General features: G+C 40.0%; 1 protein-coding gene across 1 annotated transcript; it reads left to right on the top strand.

The window, feature by feature from the left end:
- The first annotated feature begins 370 nt into the window (after positions 1 to 370).
- On the top strand, positions 371 to 14,340 carry LOC311040588 (H-2 class I histocompatibility antigen, alpha chain-like). Its single transcript, XM_084050919.1, has 12 exons — positions 371 to 905; positions 1,170 to 1,260; positions 1,940 to 2,055; positions 4,694 to 6,513; positions 7,862 to 8,069; positions 8,860 to 8,882; positions 9,796 to 10,074; positions 10,757 to 11,077; positions 11,650 to 11,751; positions 11,962 to 11,979; positions 12,105 to 12,176; positions 12,570 to 14,340. Exons 4-11 carry the CDS (start codon positions 6,465 to 6,467, stop codon positions 12,149 to 12,151), a joined length of 1,047 nt encoding a protein of 348 aa, XP_083907045.1. The 5' UTR covers positions 371 to 905; positions 1,170 to 1,260; positions 1,940 to 2,055; positions 4,694 to 6,464; the 3' UTR covers positions 12,152 to 12,176; positions 12,570 to 14,340.

The following is a 14,340-nucleotide window of genomic DNA, read 5'->3' as shown; positions in this document are numbered from 1 at the left end:
CGTTTTCAAAAAAGTTTTTTCACAGAATCAAACGTTTTATGGTCATGATTCACCAGCATCCTGGATAGCTTGATTCTTGGCTTAAATTAATTTATATAAATATCTTCGGAAAAGTCAATGGGAAAAATGCATTGAGTATTTACTTCCGGCAACTGGAAGTGGGCGGGAACTGCGACGCTCTATTCGATGACGGGGCTGTTCCTTTTTTTCAAGATACTTGGTAGATGATTGGATGGGACCGTCTGTCTATCACCGTGTGGGCGTGCAAACACAACCAATCATATCGATGTGTCTACGTGACGTATAGTTGGCGCGACACCAGGAAGTCAGCATCGTAGTCCAGTATTTCACCACAACAAGAACTCTCAAGAAGTTGCTAAACAAAAGTTATCATGGAGGTCGGAGATTTTTGCCGTTTTTGTAACACAAATCTGCGCATAAAAGGTACTTTAACGGGTACAAGGAAGATATTTGATAAGCCTAAGCCTGCAAACGAAACGAGTATTAACGAACGCCTGATAGCGTTAGGTTTAACACTGTTTAAAGACCCCTCCGTATCCTTTCGGATGTGTAGGTCATGTTTTCGCTTGCTGCAAAGAATGGAAGACTATTTTTCCATTTTAAGGCGATGGGAAAAAGAGGACAAAGACAGAAGATCTCCAGAAACGGCTACCGCTACAGCAGAAACACCGAGGTCACCTGAGGCATCTGGATCCGCGAGTAAACGGTACAGGGAACCTACGCCTTCTAAAACACCACGGAAGAGTAAAAGACCTCGCACCCCAGCGGGAACTCCATCTCACACCCCTACAACTACTGCTCCAGCTGACTCCCCGACAACGACCCCATCTCGTAGGCTGTCTAAACCAACAACTGGGATGCCCGTACGGCGAAGCCTGCTGGAGGTAAATTAATATTGTGAAACTATTTCTAACTGTGTCTAACCTAATGCTGCCAACTCGTAACCTGACGCTACCAGATCCAAACAGCTTGCTCCACACATTGTTTCTTGAGGAACCTGGTTACTCAATACCGCCACCTCTGGCAGGGTCAGGTTAATGCAGCCTGTCCAAAGTACAATATTTCTATCTGTACAGTGAGTGAAAGCTTGCAACAAAGAAAATAGTAAAATGTTGTACCTAGTCACTGTCCATCACTGGCCTCCACAGATTAAAGAAGAATGCCTTCAGAGACCAGAGGAGGCTGATGGGTCAACGATGACACTTATGATTAGTAAGGTGTGGAGCGATGCTCCCTCAGGTAAAAACAATCACTTTTATTAGTACTGAACAATGATGATGTTTTAATATGTTGACCTTGATCAGATAAACAACACTGTTGCTATACTATTGTGTGTGTGTGTGTGTGTGTGTGTGTGTGTGTGTGTGTGTGTGTGTGTGTGTGTGTGTGTGTGTGTGTGTGTGTGTGTGTGTGTGCGCGTGCGCGTGTGCATGCGTGTGCGTATGTGTCTGTGTGTAAATCAATTATCAAAAAATGTAATGATGTGGCTCTCAGGATCCACAACATATGACTTCAGATTTTGGCAAGGTTTCAGCCCGATCACAGCTCCATTGAGTTCCATTACAAAATGAAAGTGAAATATAAAACATACAGTAGATGAAAAAATAAATAGAGGAGATATTTCTGTGACTTACTGGTAGCATGCAATGTTTGGCACTGATCAGTCCAGTTTGAGAGATTAGTCTCTGGATGGACGGACGGACACACACACACACGGAGGGACGGACGGACGGACGGACACACACACACACACACACACACACACACACACACACACAGTAAAAATTTGAATTTGTTTTAGGGGTAGAAGTACTCAGCACTGATCTAAAATCAACTCAATCGAACACACCCATTATTAATTTGATCAGCTGCAGCTAGTTAACTTAATTAGTTAACTCTTCTTTTATCTTTTGCCTAGGGTACCTGCACCCCTCTGTGTGTAAAGAACAAGTTTATCCTGAACAGCAGGAGAGGAGAGCCAGGTTGGTGCAGGGCGAACCAGAACCTCCACGGATTCAAGAAGAACAGGAGGAGGTACTACTTCAAAGACCAAAGGAGGCTCATGGGTCATCATTGACATTACTGGTGTTGAAAAGTAAAGATGATGATAATGATGAAAACCCCAACTGAACACATGAAAACACAAACTGATGTAGAGGAGTGTGGAGCATCACAACCAAGTAGTGATGACCAGCTCCTCTCTTCACACTGTTCTGAATCTGACCCAAAATCATCAAAACAAACGACATCCACGAGGAGTCAAACAGGGAAGAAAAGCTTTACTTGTGCCGATTGTGGCAAACTATTCCGAAAAATGTACAATCTGAAGGCACATATGAGGATTCATACAGGGGAAAAGCCCTTTATTTGTTCCAATTGTAGCTAAGGTTTTCGCCGAGATGAGGCACTGAAGGTGCACATGAGGATTCATACAGGGGAAAAGCCCTTTGTGTGTACAGATTGTGGCAACAAATTCAGACAACGTAGTACTCTGAAGGCACACATGACGATTCATACAGGGGAAAGGACCTTTATTTGTTCCAATTGTAGCAAAGGCTTTTGTCGAGATGACAGGCTGAAGGTGCACATGAGGATTCATACAGGGGAAAAGCCCTTTGTGTGTACAGATTGTGGCAAAGGATTCAAAAGAAAATGTAGTCTGAAAGAACACATGATGATTCATATGACTAATTGACCAGTACAGTAACATGCTTTTACTGCAAACTGAGCTAAATATCTCATACAGAACAAACGTATCAGAAGAAATGATAAACCAATCAACAATTGTTTTGTTACTCATTATTCTCTGTATGGAAACAATCTGAGAGCTTTTACAGTCAATGTATACAGATCTAATCCAGTGGTTCTCAAACGTTTTCATGTCAAGGCATGAAACCTGTCAAAAATAATTTGTGGTAGGGACGCAAATCTTGTATAGGGACCCTTTAGAGTAGACCCTATAGACCCTAAGATGTCTGTTGTTAAAATGTTTCGAATTTATTTTTTATCTCGTGAACTTGTATATCTGCTATTTTTGAATGGCCAAAATCTGAAATGACACAGATGCTTTCCCGGTTTTAATGGGATAAAGGCTTTTCTTGTGCGTTGGCTTCAGTATCGGCTTTCTGCATGGATGACAACCGTGCATTCCACTTCTATACAGTGTTTCTCTTTACTGTATGTGAGATGAAACTGTAACTCAGTGGTTGACAGTAAAGTGCATTCACTTGAGTACTACTTTCGCCTACTTTATTTTATTCTATTTCTAGTATTTAGTATCTAGAGTATGGATACTTGTGACTTTCACTCCACAACATTTGAAAGAGAAATATTGTACTTTATACTCGTCTTCATTTCCAGGAAGGGACAAAGTTCATTATGAATGAACCACTTAAGCCCTATTTCAAATATTGTGAAAATGGAAGATCTACAAGCTCATGCTATATCACTGTGCTTGACATTACAACAACGGCCTGCCCGTTTCAGGGAGTTGGACAAAAGTCCATTCTTTTAGAATTTCTGTATCACTTTAGCTAATATGTTCTGACATGATTTGCAAAGTCCTCCTGTACAGTCCTTTTATGCAATGACATTGTTTTCCAGACAATTCTCTCCCATACGGTGCATTGTTGTCAGCATTAAGTCTGAGAGTGATTTAACACCACTCTTATTACTACCACCTTCATATAATTGGTCCTCACTAATGCTCATTATTGGCACCATGTCTATCTACTCACTCTGTCTTATTGGTGGGCCGTTCAGAAACCTGCATAACAGTGACATCATCGATGGGGATTCCAAGCTAATAGGAACTACAGCCTTTCTCTTCCTCGAAAGTTAGCACACTGAAATAGAGGCCACTGTACTTGATTCAATTATTATTTTAAAGTTTGGATTCTTGTTTGAAATGACCACCGATGATGTCATTAAGGTTTCTGAACTTTCCACAGCCCACCAATGGGACACAAAGTGAGCAGACAGAAATTGTGGCATCTTATAAGTCAGACTTCTAAACGATTGCCTTTGGTCCTTTGTTATGATATATTAGATTGATATCATGGAACTGCAACTTCAGAAAAGATCTGAATATGTATGGAAGTCAGTTAAAAACACATGAAATTAATTCTGCATTAAATGGGTATTTCACTTTCAAACATATTTGGGGTCATTTTAAAGACTACTCTGGTTTTGTGAGCACCCCAGACAGTTTTTAAGTGGTTTTAGTCAGTATTTAGATATCTTATATTAATCTTAACAGACACGCCCCCTTCCCATACAAACCCATTGTAACTTCAAACTCCATTTTAACCATGTTAGATTCATTGAAAACACCCATCCCTTGGTTCTGGTGACTGATATTGTCCTTCTAATGTTGATCTCTTGGTCCAGCACTTCAAATTTGTCGCTCTACTGTGCACCTTACTAATTCAGGAATATCTATCTATAAATCCAATAATCTATTTAACAAACTTTAACATCTAGGCTACCACCTATACAACTATTGTCAGGTGGTACTGTTATGTCTCACTGGGTCACCAGTGATCTGTTATTTTGCGATGGATTGTGCTGCACTCATGGCATCCGGTTGATGGATTAGGGAGTTGACTGTCATTATCTAGCTACATGACTGATATCTTTCTTACCCCCCCCCCTCTCTTTCTTTCTCTTTCAGAGATCAAGATATTAAGGGGATCAGCAAGAAGGCAGTTTCATCAATTGTGTTGTTGTGTTTTTCATTTGAATTGGGGTAGTGCTGTTAGAAGGGGTGAGTTTTGTGTTCATGTATTTGAACGGAGCAGTGTCATATAGTAGCTATTATTATTCATGTTTCTATATCCAGCTTTCATGAATGATCAAATGGACATGAAATGGACTCAGGGAGACAGACAGATACAGTGACTTATTCAGAGATTTTTGCATGGTTCTGGACAACTAAATGCGACCAACATCCCACTCGGCACAACAGAACCTCTCGATTTATGTGGGGGACAGACAGACAGACACACAGACAGACAGAGATGCCGTGCATTTATACTGTAGATAGACAGATAGAGGTATCATACTGCAACCATTATACAGAATGTCAAATACATGGATCTCTTTCACAGCAAACATTTCAAGTGACACGCAGTAAAGTTCATTGGGATCAGGATGCAAACCTGCAACACGCTGTCAGGCCGCATTGCAGCCTGGGTGCCCGAATCGCAAGGCCAGCGGTCCGGGCCCTCCTTGGTCTTTCCGACATTGAAGAAGAGGCTGTTTGCCTGGCACCACTGCACTAGACCTGCCACCTCCTCCAGATAGGACCCCCACCACATCCTCCAGATAGGACCCCCACCACCTCCTCCAGATAGGACCCCCACCACCTCCTCCAGATAGGACCCCCACCACCTCCTCCAGATAGGACCCCCTCCACCTCCTCCAGATAGGACCCCCACCACCTCCTCCAGATAGGACCCCCACCACATCCTCCAGATAGGACCCCCTCCACCTCCTCCAGATAGGACCCCCTCCACCTCCTCCAGATAGGACCCCCACCACCACTGTGTCGTCAGTGAACTTCATGGTATTTGAGCTGTCTCTGACCACACAGTTGTGGATGTACAGGGAGTACAGCAGAGGACTCTGTATGTGGGTGTGCAGTTACATTTAAGTGTTTCTGGGGTCCTTGAAATAAAAAATGTTGAGAATCACATTTCACCTCCCTTGACTGCACACAGCGTCTACAGTGGCTTGATGGCGCTCTTATGATTGACTGTATTTATCACTTTTACTTCAAGCGTTGTGAAAAACTATATGGACTCCCAGGATAAATGAGTCAGCACAGGGGTAAGTAAATCTATACCACATAAAGTATTTAATGTGGTATACAGTAGATGTTTCATCAGAATCGCATTCAAGCAAAATTAAGACATTGTTATTGCTCTTTCATCTATTTCATCAACATGAAACACTTAATGCTCAATATGAAAGACTAAAGTACACCGTCACTCACTCACACCCTCCTGGTATACGATAATAGATAAGATATGATAATAAAGGATAATATATTTCATAATAAATTATAACAGATGCTCTTGGGCATGTTATAACAACCTCTTTCACCTATGCTCTCTTTTCCTGTGAATGCAGATCACATGCATTCAACTCTCTCTCTCCTCTCTTTCTCTCTCAAGCAGAGGCCGCTGTAACGCTGCTCACCGCTCAGTGCCAGTAGCAGCTGCTGTTAGGAGCTCAACTGAACCTAAACATCACTGACCACCATTAATATGCATCACTATATCTGAACCTGGTCACTGATCTGTCTCATATGTCATATGTCAGCCATTTGATCAGAGCTTTCATCTCTGAAGGTCGTAGATGAAGTTTCAGTCAAATCATATGCACAACTTTTCAACTTATTTTATATTTTCTAATATTTTAATCTAAAGATAGATGTAGAGATGAAGGCTTTCACTGTGTTGTTGCTCTGTTTTTACACCACATCTGCAGGTAAGAGTTTAACTCAATAACTTATTGTAACAGGTTATTATTACAACAGCTCACATGGCCTTGATATTTTTAGTTTGAGGCCATTTGTTGGGACATTTGTCTGACTGAGATTTTAACTGTGTCTGTGACTGTAGGTATGAATACATACTGTAGGTAGGCTATATTAGTGCGATTTTGAGATATGCTATATGTGTGGCTATATGTGTGTGACATTCTCACACAAATATGACAAACGGTGACAAATCATATTGTTTCTGACATGATCCTCGCATTCCTCGGGTTTTATTATTATTTAGGCTAGGTGTTATATTATTGTTATAATTATTTTACTTCTCTATTAGGTGCAAGTGTAACAGACGTGATCTTGCGTTGTGTTGTAAAGCACCACAGACCAGGATTCTCAGTGAGTTGATTTATTCTGATAAACAGACAAATAAGGCACATCACTGGTCTTCTTTGAACATGTGTTTCCACATAACAAATGCTGCAAATAGAACAGATACAATATAATGAAAATACAATCAAAATGATCAGGCTGTGCCTACACAACTCTGGGTACATTATGTATTAATATCCTGCACAGTTGTGACTGAAAATGAACAAAATAAATGAAATAATCTGCACAGTAGAATGAACACAACCTACCGCTCTCATAGCAGAGATACACCAGGAACTTAGGAAGTAGTTAGGTGACGTCATTCCCTTATTAGTCCATAACGTCGCCTTGCTAAACTAATGGCCTATGTCATTTTTTAAAAGTTTTTCAGGAAAAATAAAAATCTGATCCAAAACAAAACTATATGATATTTCTTAATCATTTCACCCAAAATGTTTATAACACATTATGACTATTTAAATAGAAAGAACACTGTCTGTCAGTTATGTAACATAAGAGATTTAAATAGGATTAAATCTGATTTTTTTAATGGCCTAAATCAGTCAATAATTTGGCATATAAGGCACAAAACCATGTGAGTTAGTTAGTTCCTCAAAAAATGACATAGGCCATTAGTTTAGCAAGGTGACGATATTCACACCATTTTGGAATTTAACATTGCGTTGCTGTGGCAACTGGGGTGGCAACCGATATATTATAACTCTATGGTGGCATCTGGGGTGGCATTTCATTGACTTAATGGCAATATTGCCGCGTGTGAATATGGTCTATTCTCTTAAAGTGACAGAGCACTAGATCACAATACACATTTGATGTCTGGGCAAGTGGAAGCATTATTATTAACCATGTTACACAAGCAATAATACCTTAATAATTTACAAACAAATCATCATAGGCTAAGTAAATAAACTAAACTAAAAACGAATTAAAATCATATTTGCTCTATTTCAGCGATTCATTCCTTGAAGTACATTGCTACTGCCAGCACTGGTTTGAGTGAATTCCCTGAGTTTGTGGTTGTGGGCCTCCTGGATGATGAGCTGATGGCCTACTATGACAGCAACATCAACATCTATGTGAACAAACAGAGCTGGCTGGAGAATCTGAGACAACTAGACTTAGAGGAGAAGTATATCGCGGCAAACGCAATCTTGAGGAGGCCATGAAGCGGTTCAACGAATCAGACGGTAACGCTAACCTAAAGCTTTACTGTATTCATTACTGCTCTCCCTCTACACACACTTCTCTATAGTGTAATGTACTGTACTGTCTATAGACTAGTGTATGTTAATATATTGTACTGTCTATACTAGACTAGTGTATGTTAATATACTGTATTGTCTATAGCAGTGGTTCTCAAAGTGGGGTCCGGGGACCCCCAGGGGTCCTTGAGTAGCATCAAAATCAGTTTAACAACTTTAACCCTATATTGGCTATTTGGAAATAGCCGATCTACAAGCTAACAACGCACAGTGATGTGATGCGTTGTGAGCTTGTAGCTCTGGTATTTTAAAAAAATCTAGAAAGAAATTGAAAGATTTCTCATATTTTTTTACATTTTAACAACACAAATCTTGTACAAGATATTTTCACATGGGGGTCCTTGACATCAAAACATCAAAAATAACCACTGGTCTATTATGTTAATATATTGTACTGTCTAGACCAGTGGTTCTCAACCTGTTACCCATTACTGCATCAAAAGTAAGTAATAAACAAACTACTATAAAAACTGGTCAAACATTGGCCAAATTGTTAAATAATATAAGAGGCAATTTTCTTTTTCAACCCTTCCATTGTGTCAAGTTTAAATAGGTAAATCTCTTTATTGGAACAAGTCTTCATGATATCCTCAGAAACAGCTATTTTAACGCAACAAAATGTGTTACCACCATTTTAGTTCATTCTGATGGTCTCTATAAAAAATAAGTGACATCTGTGGTGTTAAGGGTCAAATATGACCCAGATAAGTGTGGCTCGATTCCCCCCAAATTGTCAATGTTCAATGTTATGTTTGAGAGTGAGAGTAACTTGTCCTCAATTTGCTATTAAGAGTAAAATAAAGCTTGGGTTTATGAAAAATAAATTACTTTTTTACCTTCTACGGTATCCGGGTCCATGTTGACCCTTAACACCACAGATGTAACTATTTTTTATAAAATTATTATTTTTTTAAGTTAAAAAACTAAAACAAGATTTTTTTTTAATTACATTTTTATTTTGAGAAGTGTGTTCTAATATTAATCTATTATAGCTACATAACATCATTATCCATTGTCTTCATTAGAGATATATTGAAAGATGAAACCCTAACCATAACTCAAAATAATATTTTAAAAAGTGTTTACATGGATATGAATGCATAACAACTCAGCTATGAGGTGGGAGAAAAAATAAATGAACACAATGCAATGGTTAAATAGCCGATCTACAAGCTCACAACGCCTCACAATATTTAGCTGTGGAAGTCTGTGGAGTCAAACTAAATGTAATGCCTCAACTCCTATAATTCCAAGTGCTTGTCAGGGCGGGGGGTCCCCAGTTCAAATATTACTTTGGGGGGTCCCGGCCTGAAAAGGTTGAGAACTACTGGTCTAGACTAGTGTATGTTAATATGCTATACTGTTTGCAGACTAGTTTATGTTACTATACTGTAACTATAGAGTAGACTTTGTAGAGTGTGTGTGTGTGTGTGTGTGTGTGTGTGTGTGTGTGTGTGTGTGTGTGTGTGTGTGTGTGTGTGTGTGTGTGTGTGTGTGTGTGTGTGTGTGTGTGTGTGTGCGTGCGTGCGTGCGTGCGTGGGTGTGTGTGTGTGTGTTCGTGAACTGTAGCAGGATGTGGTTTAATTCACTGTCTGTCTGTCTGTCTGTCTGTCTGTCTGTCAGGTGTCCACGTCATGCAGTATATGATTGGTTGTGAGTGGGATGATGAGACTGGAGACATTGATGGTTTTTGGCAGATTGGTCATGATGGGGAAGACTACATCTCATATGACCTGAAGACAGAGTCATGGGTCGCTGCAAAACCACAGGCCTTCATCACTAAACTGAGATTGGAACAAAACACAGCTTGCATGGCACATATGAAGTATGACCTGACCAGTTACTGCATTGAATTGCTGAAGACGTTTGTGACCTATGGGAACAAGACTGTACAGAGAACAGGTACAACATGATGTGATGGAGTTGTACTTTGATAAATATATGAAGATGTAGTAACATTACTATGAGAACAACAGTGAAGAGCTACAACAACATGATATGATGGAGTTGTACTTACTGTAGATACATTTAAGAGAAAATGTCCTTAGTTTTAGTCTTACATTTGTCAATTGTCAGTATATTAAGCTGTGCCAGTTTTAAGCCCTGTTGTGAAAGATTTCCCAAAATCTTCAAAACTAGTGAAAATATCACGTGAGGTTGTAGATCTGCTATTTTCATTTTTTTTTCTTGTTGAATCTCGCCCATGATCACCCCATATTACAATCCAAACTAAAGCTAAAAAAGAAAAAATGAAAAAAAATAATACAAAATGCAAAACTAAAATAACCAATAGGAAGTTGTACAAATATGTTGTAGTATCATTACTATGAGAAGAACAAAGGACAGGTACAACATGATGTGATGGACTTGTACTTAGATAAATAGTAGGCTAACATTACTATGAGAAGGCTCAAAGGTGTTATTGTCATGAAATACAACAGTTCTTACATCAAATCAAAGTCGACAAATCCAGAACACTAACAAAAGATTTCTCTCTCTCTCTCTCTCTCTCTCTCTCTCTCTCTCTCTCTCTCTCTCTCTCTCTCTCTCTCTCTCTCTCTCTCTCTCTCTCTCTCTCTCTCAGAGCTCCCCTCTGTATCTTTTCTCCAGAAGACTCCCTCTTCTCCAGTGAGGTGTCACGCTACAGGTTTCTACCCAGACAGAGTCATCATATTCTGGGCTAAAGATGGAGAGGAGCTCAGTGACAACGTGGACCATGGAGAGCTCCTCCCCAACCATGATGGAACCTTCCAGATCAGTGCTGACCTGAACGTGTCTTCAGTCAAACATGAAGACTGGAAGCATTACAACTGTGTGGTTCAGCTCTATGGGGTCAAAGAGGACATCCAGACCAGACTGGATCCAAACCTGATCAGGACCAACCGGAAGAAACCAGCTGATGATGGTAGAGATAAAACACACATTGTCACAGTTAGACGTTTTCTGTCTTGTCTTGTCTATGTCGTATTTATATGTGTTATGTTATGTTCTAGTTTTCATAGTTCTATGTTCTTGTCTTCCCCAGCTGTATCTAATTTGTAATCAGCTCTCATGTGTATTTGAGTTCTGTTCCCTAGTCAGTCCTTGTGAGGTAATTGTTTAGTGTTTGTGATGTATTATCTGTTAACCTGTATTAAAACTCCCAATCATGGGTACCGCTACCTGCCAGGCTGTCCTGTATTTGGGTTCTCACCACACCTGCATGTGACACATGTACTTGTTCTTCATGCATTTTGTTTCATTTTGATTTATTATATCTGTTGTTCTCCTAATGGGGCTTTGTGGGACATTCAGCTTCTGTTATCCAGTTAGGTTGTGATTTCATGACATTTTGTGACTCTTCATGGTGAACGTATAAACATTTAATTATGAACACTATTTACACATGAGAAATGTTTTTTCTTCTTGGATTCAGTTCATGAAATGAGTCAGAGGTGATGTTAAGGTGTGAATTGTTGTTTTTCTGTCTTGATGCAGGAGGATCTTCTAGTGTCATCATCATTGCTGTTGTAGTTGTGGGTCTGATTGTTCTCATTGGTGTTGTTGTTGGACTGCTGCTGAGGAAAAGGTCCAAACCTGGTAAGTTCGCATGACGACACATCAATACTGCTCTGTATGAACAGCACAGCTTCTATAGGATGTAGAGACCACACAGCTATTATACTTGAATTATAATAATAACAATAACAACAACAACTACAATAGCATACACTGATATTTCCCTTGTATTATTTTATAGTGTTACCTCTAACTCACTCCTAATATCCTTTATCTTTCCTCTGTTTTCAGGATTTACTCAGACTAACAGTAAGTGAACACAGAATATAAGGTTGTTCATACTGAACATGAGTCAGACTCTTCTATTGTTCATACATGTACTGTATTTGTTATTTGCTGTTGTCTCAGTTTAATGTAAAAATGTGTCTTCGCAGCTGATGAAGACTCTGGTGATGCTAGTGGCATAGCTCTGAAGACATGAAGCTCTGTTCAGCCTCACACAACATGTAAGTATCAAAGTGTATGTTATTGATGTGTCAGAGTGTCGTATTGTGTTATTTCTTTGTAAACCTCAGAATAACTTAGTCTGGGCTTTATTGCAGAGTTACAGAGAGTGACAGTTTGAGCCCATGCTCTTCTTCAGACTGAAGAAGAGCATGCAGACTTGAACCGTCACTCTCTGTAACTCTGCAATAAAATTTTGACAAAGCGAGCTATTGTTTGAGGCTCTACTTTGTGCGCTACTACCCTTTGATCCTGACTCCATGTATGACAAGATTTCAGTTCGGTCAGATCGCCATTGATTAGTTCCGTCCCGTCCCCCCCGTCCCCCCCCGTGTGTGTGTGTGTGTGTGTGTGTGTGTGGGGGGTTTCCTATGTTTCCTTCCTCCATGCGTCAGGAGCAGGGCTTTGGAGAGACAGTGAACAACAACTCATCAGCCAACCCCACCCAAATGCAGTGAAACTCAGTCTGTCCAATGCATCCCTGTGGCCTGTTTTCTACTTACTAGAGTCTCGCCGCGCACGGGGCCCAGCGTGGGCGCGTGTATATTGGGGTACCCAAATCGTCGGATTAAAATGTGCAAAAGTAAAAAAAAAAAAAAAATTAGAAGAAATTATATTTTTTATGTTGCTGGGGGTCCGCGGACCCCCTGTGGAGTGTCGGGACGCGCGGGGACCCCCGTGGAAGATGACGGACCCCTTCGGTGGTGTTTTTTTTTTCATGAAGGTGGTTGCTTGTTTCTGGCGCTTGTTTTTAGAAAACCTGGCATGCCAACCTGGCATCCCAATGGCGACGGCGTGTTGTTTTGCCTCGGTAAACGATACGAAGCTGTTTCCCCTTCCGTTTTGTCCGAAATGTGGTGAGTAGAATTAATTATCACCGGAAGACGGAAGCGTTTCAAAAAGCGTTTTTTTAATTGTTTTATACTATCCGTGGATCGTTTCTCTTAGCCAGTGGAGCTTTAGTTACCGTGAGCTGTGTTTTCTTTTTCTGTTGTTTTTCGATCTTCAAATCCTACAATCTCTTAAAAACAGCGTGAGATTCCTTTTTGTTATTAGCGCGATAGTTCCTGGCCAAACAGGAAACCGGTGCGGTAGTTCCTGGCCAAACAGGAAATCGGTGCGTTTCCGTTTTCCGGCCGGATGACGTCATTTTCGCGGGAAAGGCTCACCGAGCCACCTTTTCAATAGAAATTATAATAGAAAAGGCTTTCGGGGCTGAAATTCACGGAGTGGGTGTTGTGAAACATTTGCCACTCACAAAAGATATACAATTTAACTTTAGTTTTGTTTAAAAAGTTACCAAGTATTACTATAATTGGATAGCTGCGTTTTAAAAATGTTGCGCTACATTAGAACTTAGAATTCTGTTTCCATGAGAAACACTGTGATACCAGTTGGTCATTTATTGAATACATAATCATTGTGTTTTGGGGAGACTTTTAATTATTCTCTGTCTAGATCAGGGGTCTTCAACATTTTCAGGCCAGGGACCCCCTAGCTGAGAGAGAGATGAAGCAGGGACCCCCTCTATATAATAATAATAAAAAAAAAGAGGTCTGCTTTTTTCCTCTACAGATACCTCTTTGCCAAAAATAGTTCTCCTCAGAAAAGAGATGCTAGGGTTCAAGTGGTTAATGTAAAAAAAAAAATCCTATCACACAAAGATTTGGCGGACCCCCTGTAGTAACTCTGAGGACCCTCTAGGGGTCCCGGACCCCCTGTTGAGGACCCCTGCTCTAGATTATTGTGTAGCTTGACTCTGTTGTTCTCAAGCAAAGTCCATCTTTTTTGTTTGAAGGAGTTGGAGAAGTTGTTTTCATGAATATCATCTGTGTTGATTTCATGAGCTAATGTATGCTTTAAAAACCATTACTGCGTCATTATTACTAGCTACATTTGTGTAATAGTCAGTTTTTTAAGACCCATTAAGTTTTTATTCATGATATATTTCTATGTAGTTGTGTACTTACAGTAATTTATATGAATGAGCTCATTCTCATTTAGGGATGGGTATTGGCAACAATCTCAGGATACGATACGTATCACGATACTTGGGTCACGATACGATTATATTGCGATACGTATCACGATACTTGGGTCGTATCACGATATTGCGATATATTGCGATATATTGCGATATATTGCGATATATTGCGATATATACAT

The sequence above is a fragment of the Gymnoscopelus microlampas genome (genome assembly GCF_963454915.1).
Source record: "Gymnoscopelus microlampas genome assembly, chromosome: 24".
NCBI lineage: Eukaryota > Metazoa > Chordata > Actinopteri > Myctophiformes > Myctophidae > Gymnoscopelus > Gymnoscopelus microlampas.
This window is presented reverse-complemented; position numbering and strand designations above follow the sequence as displayed.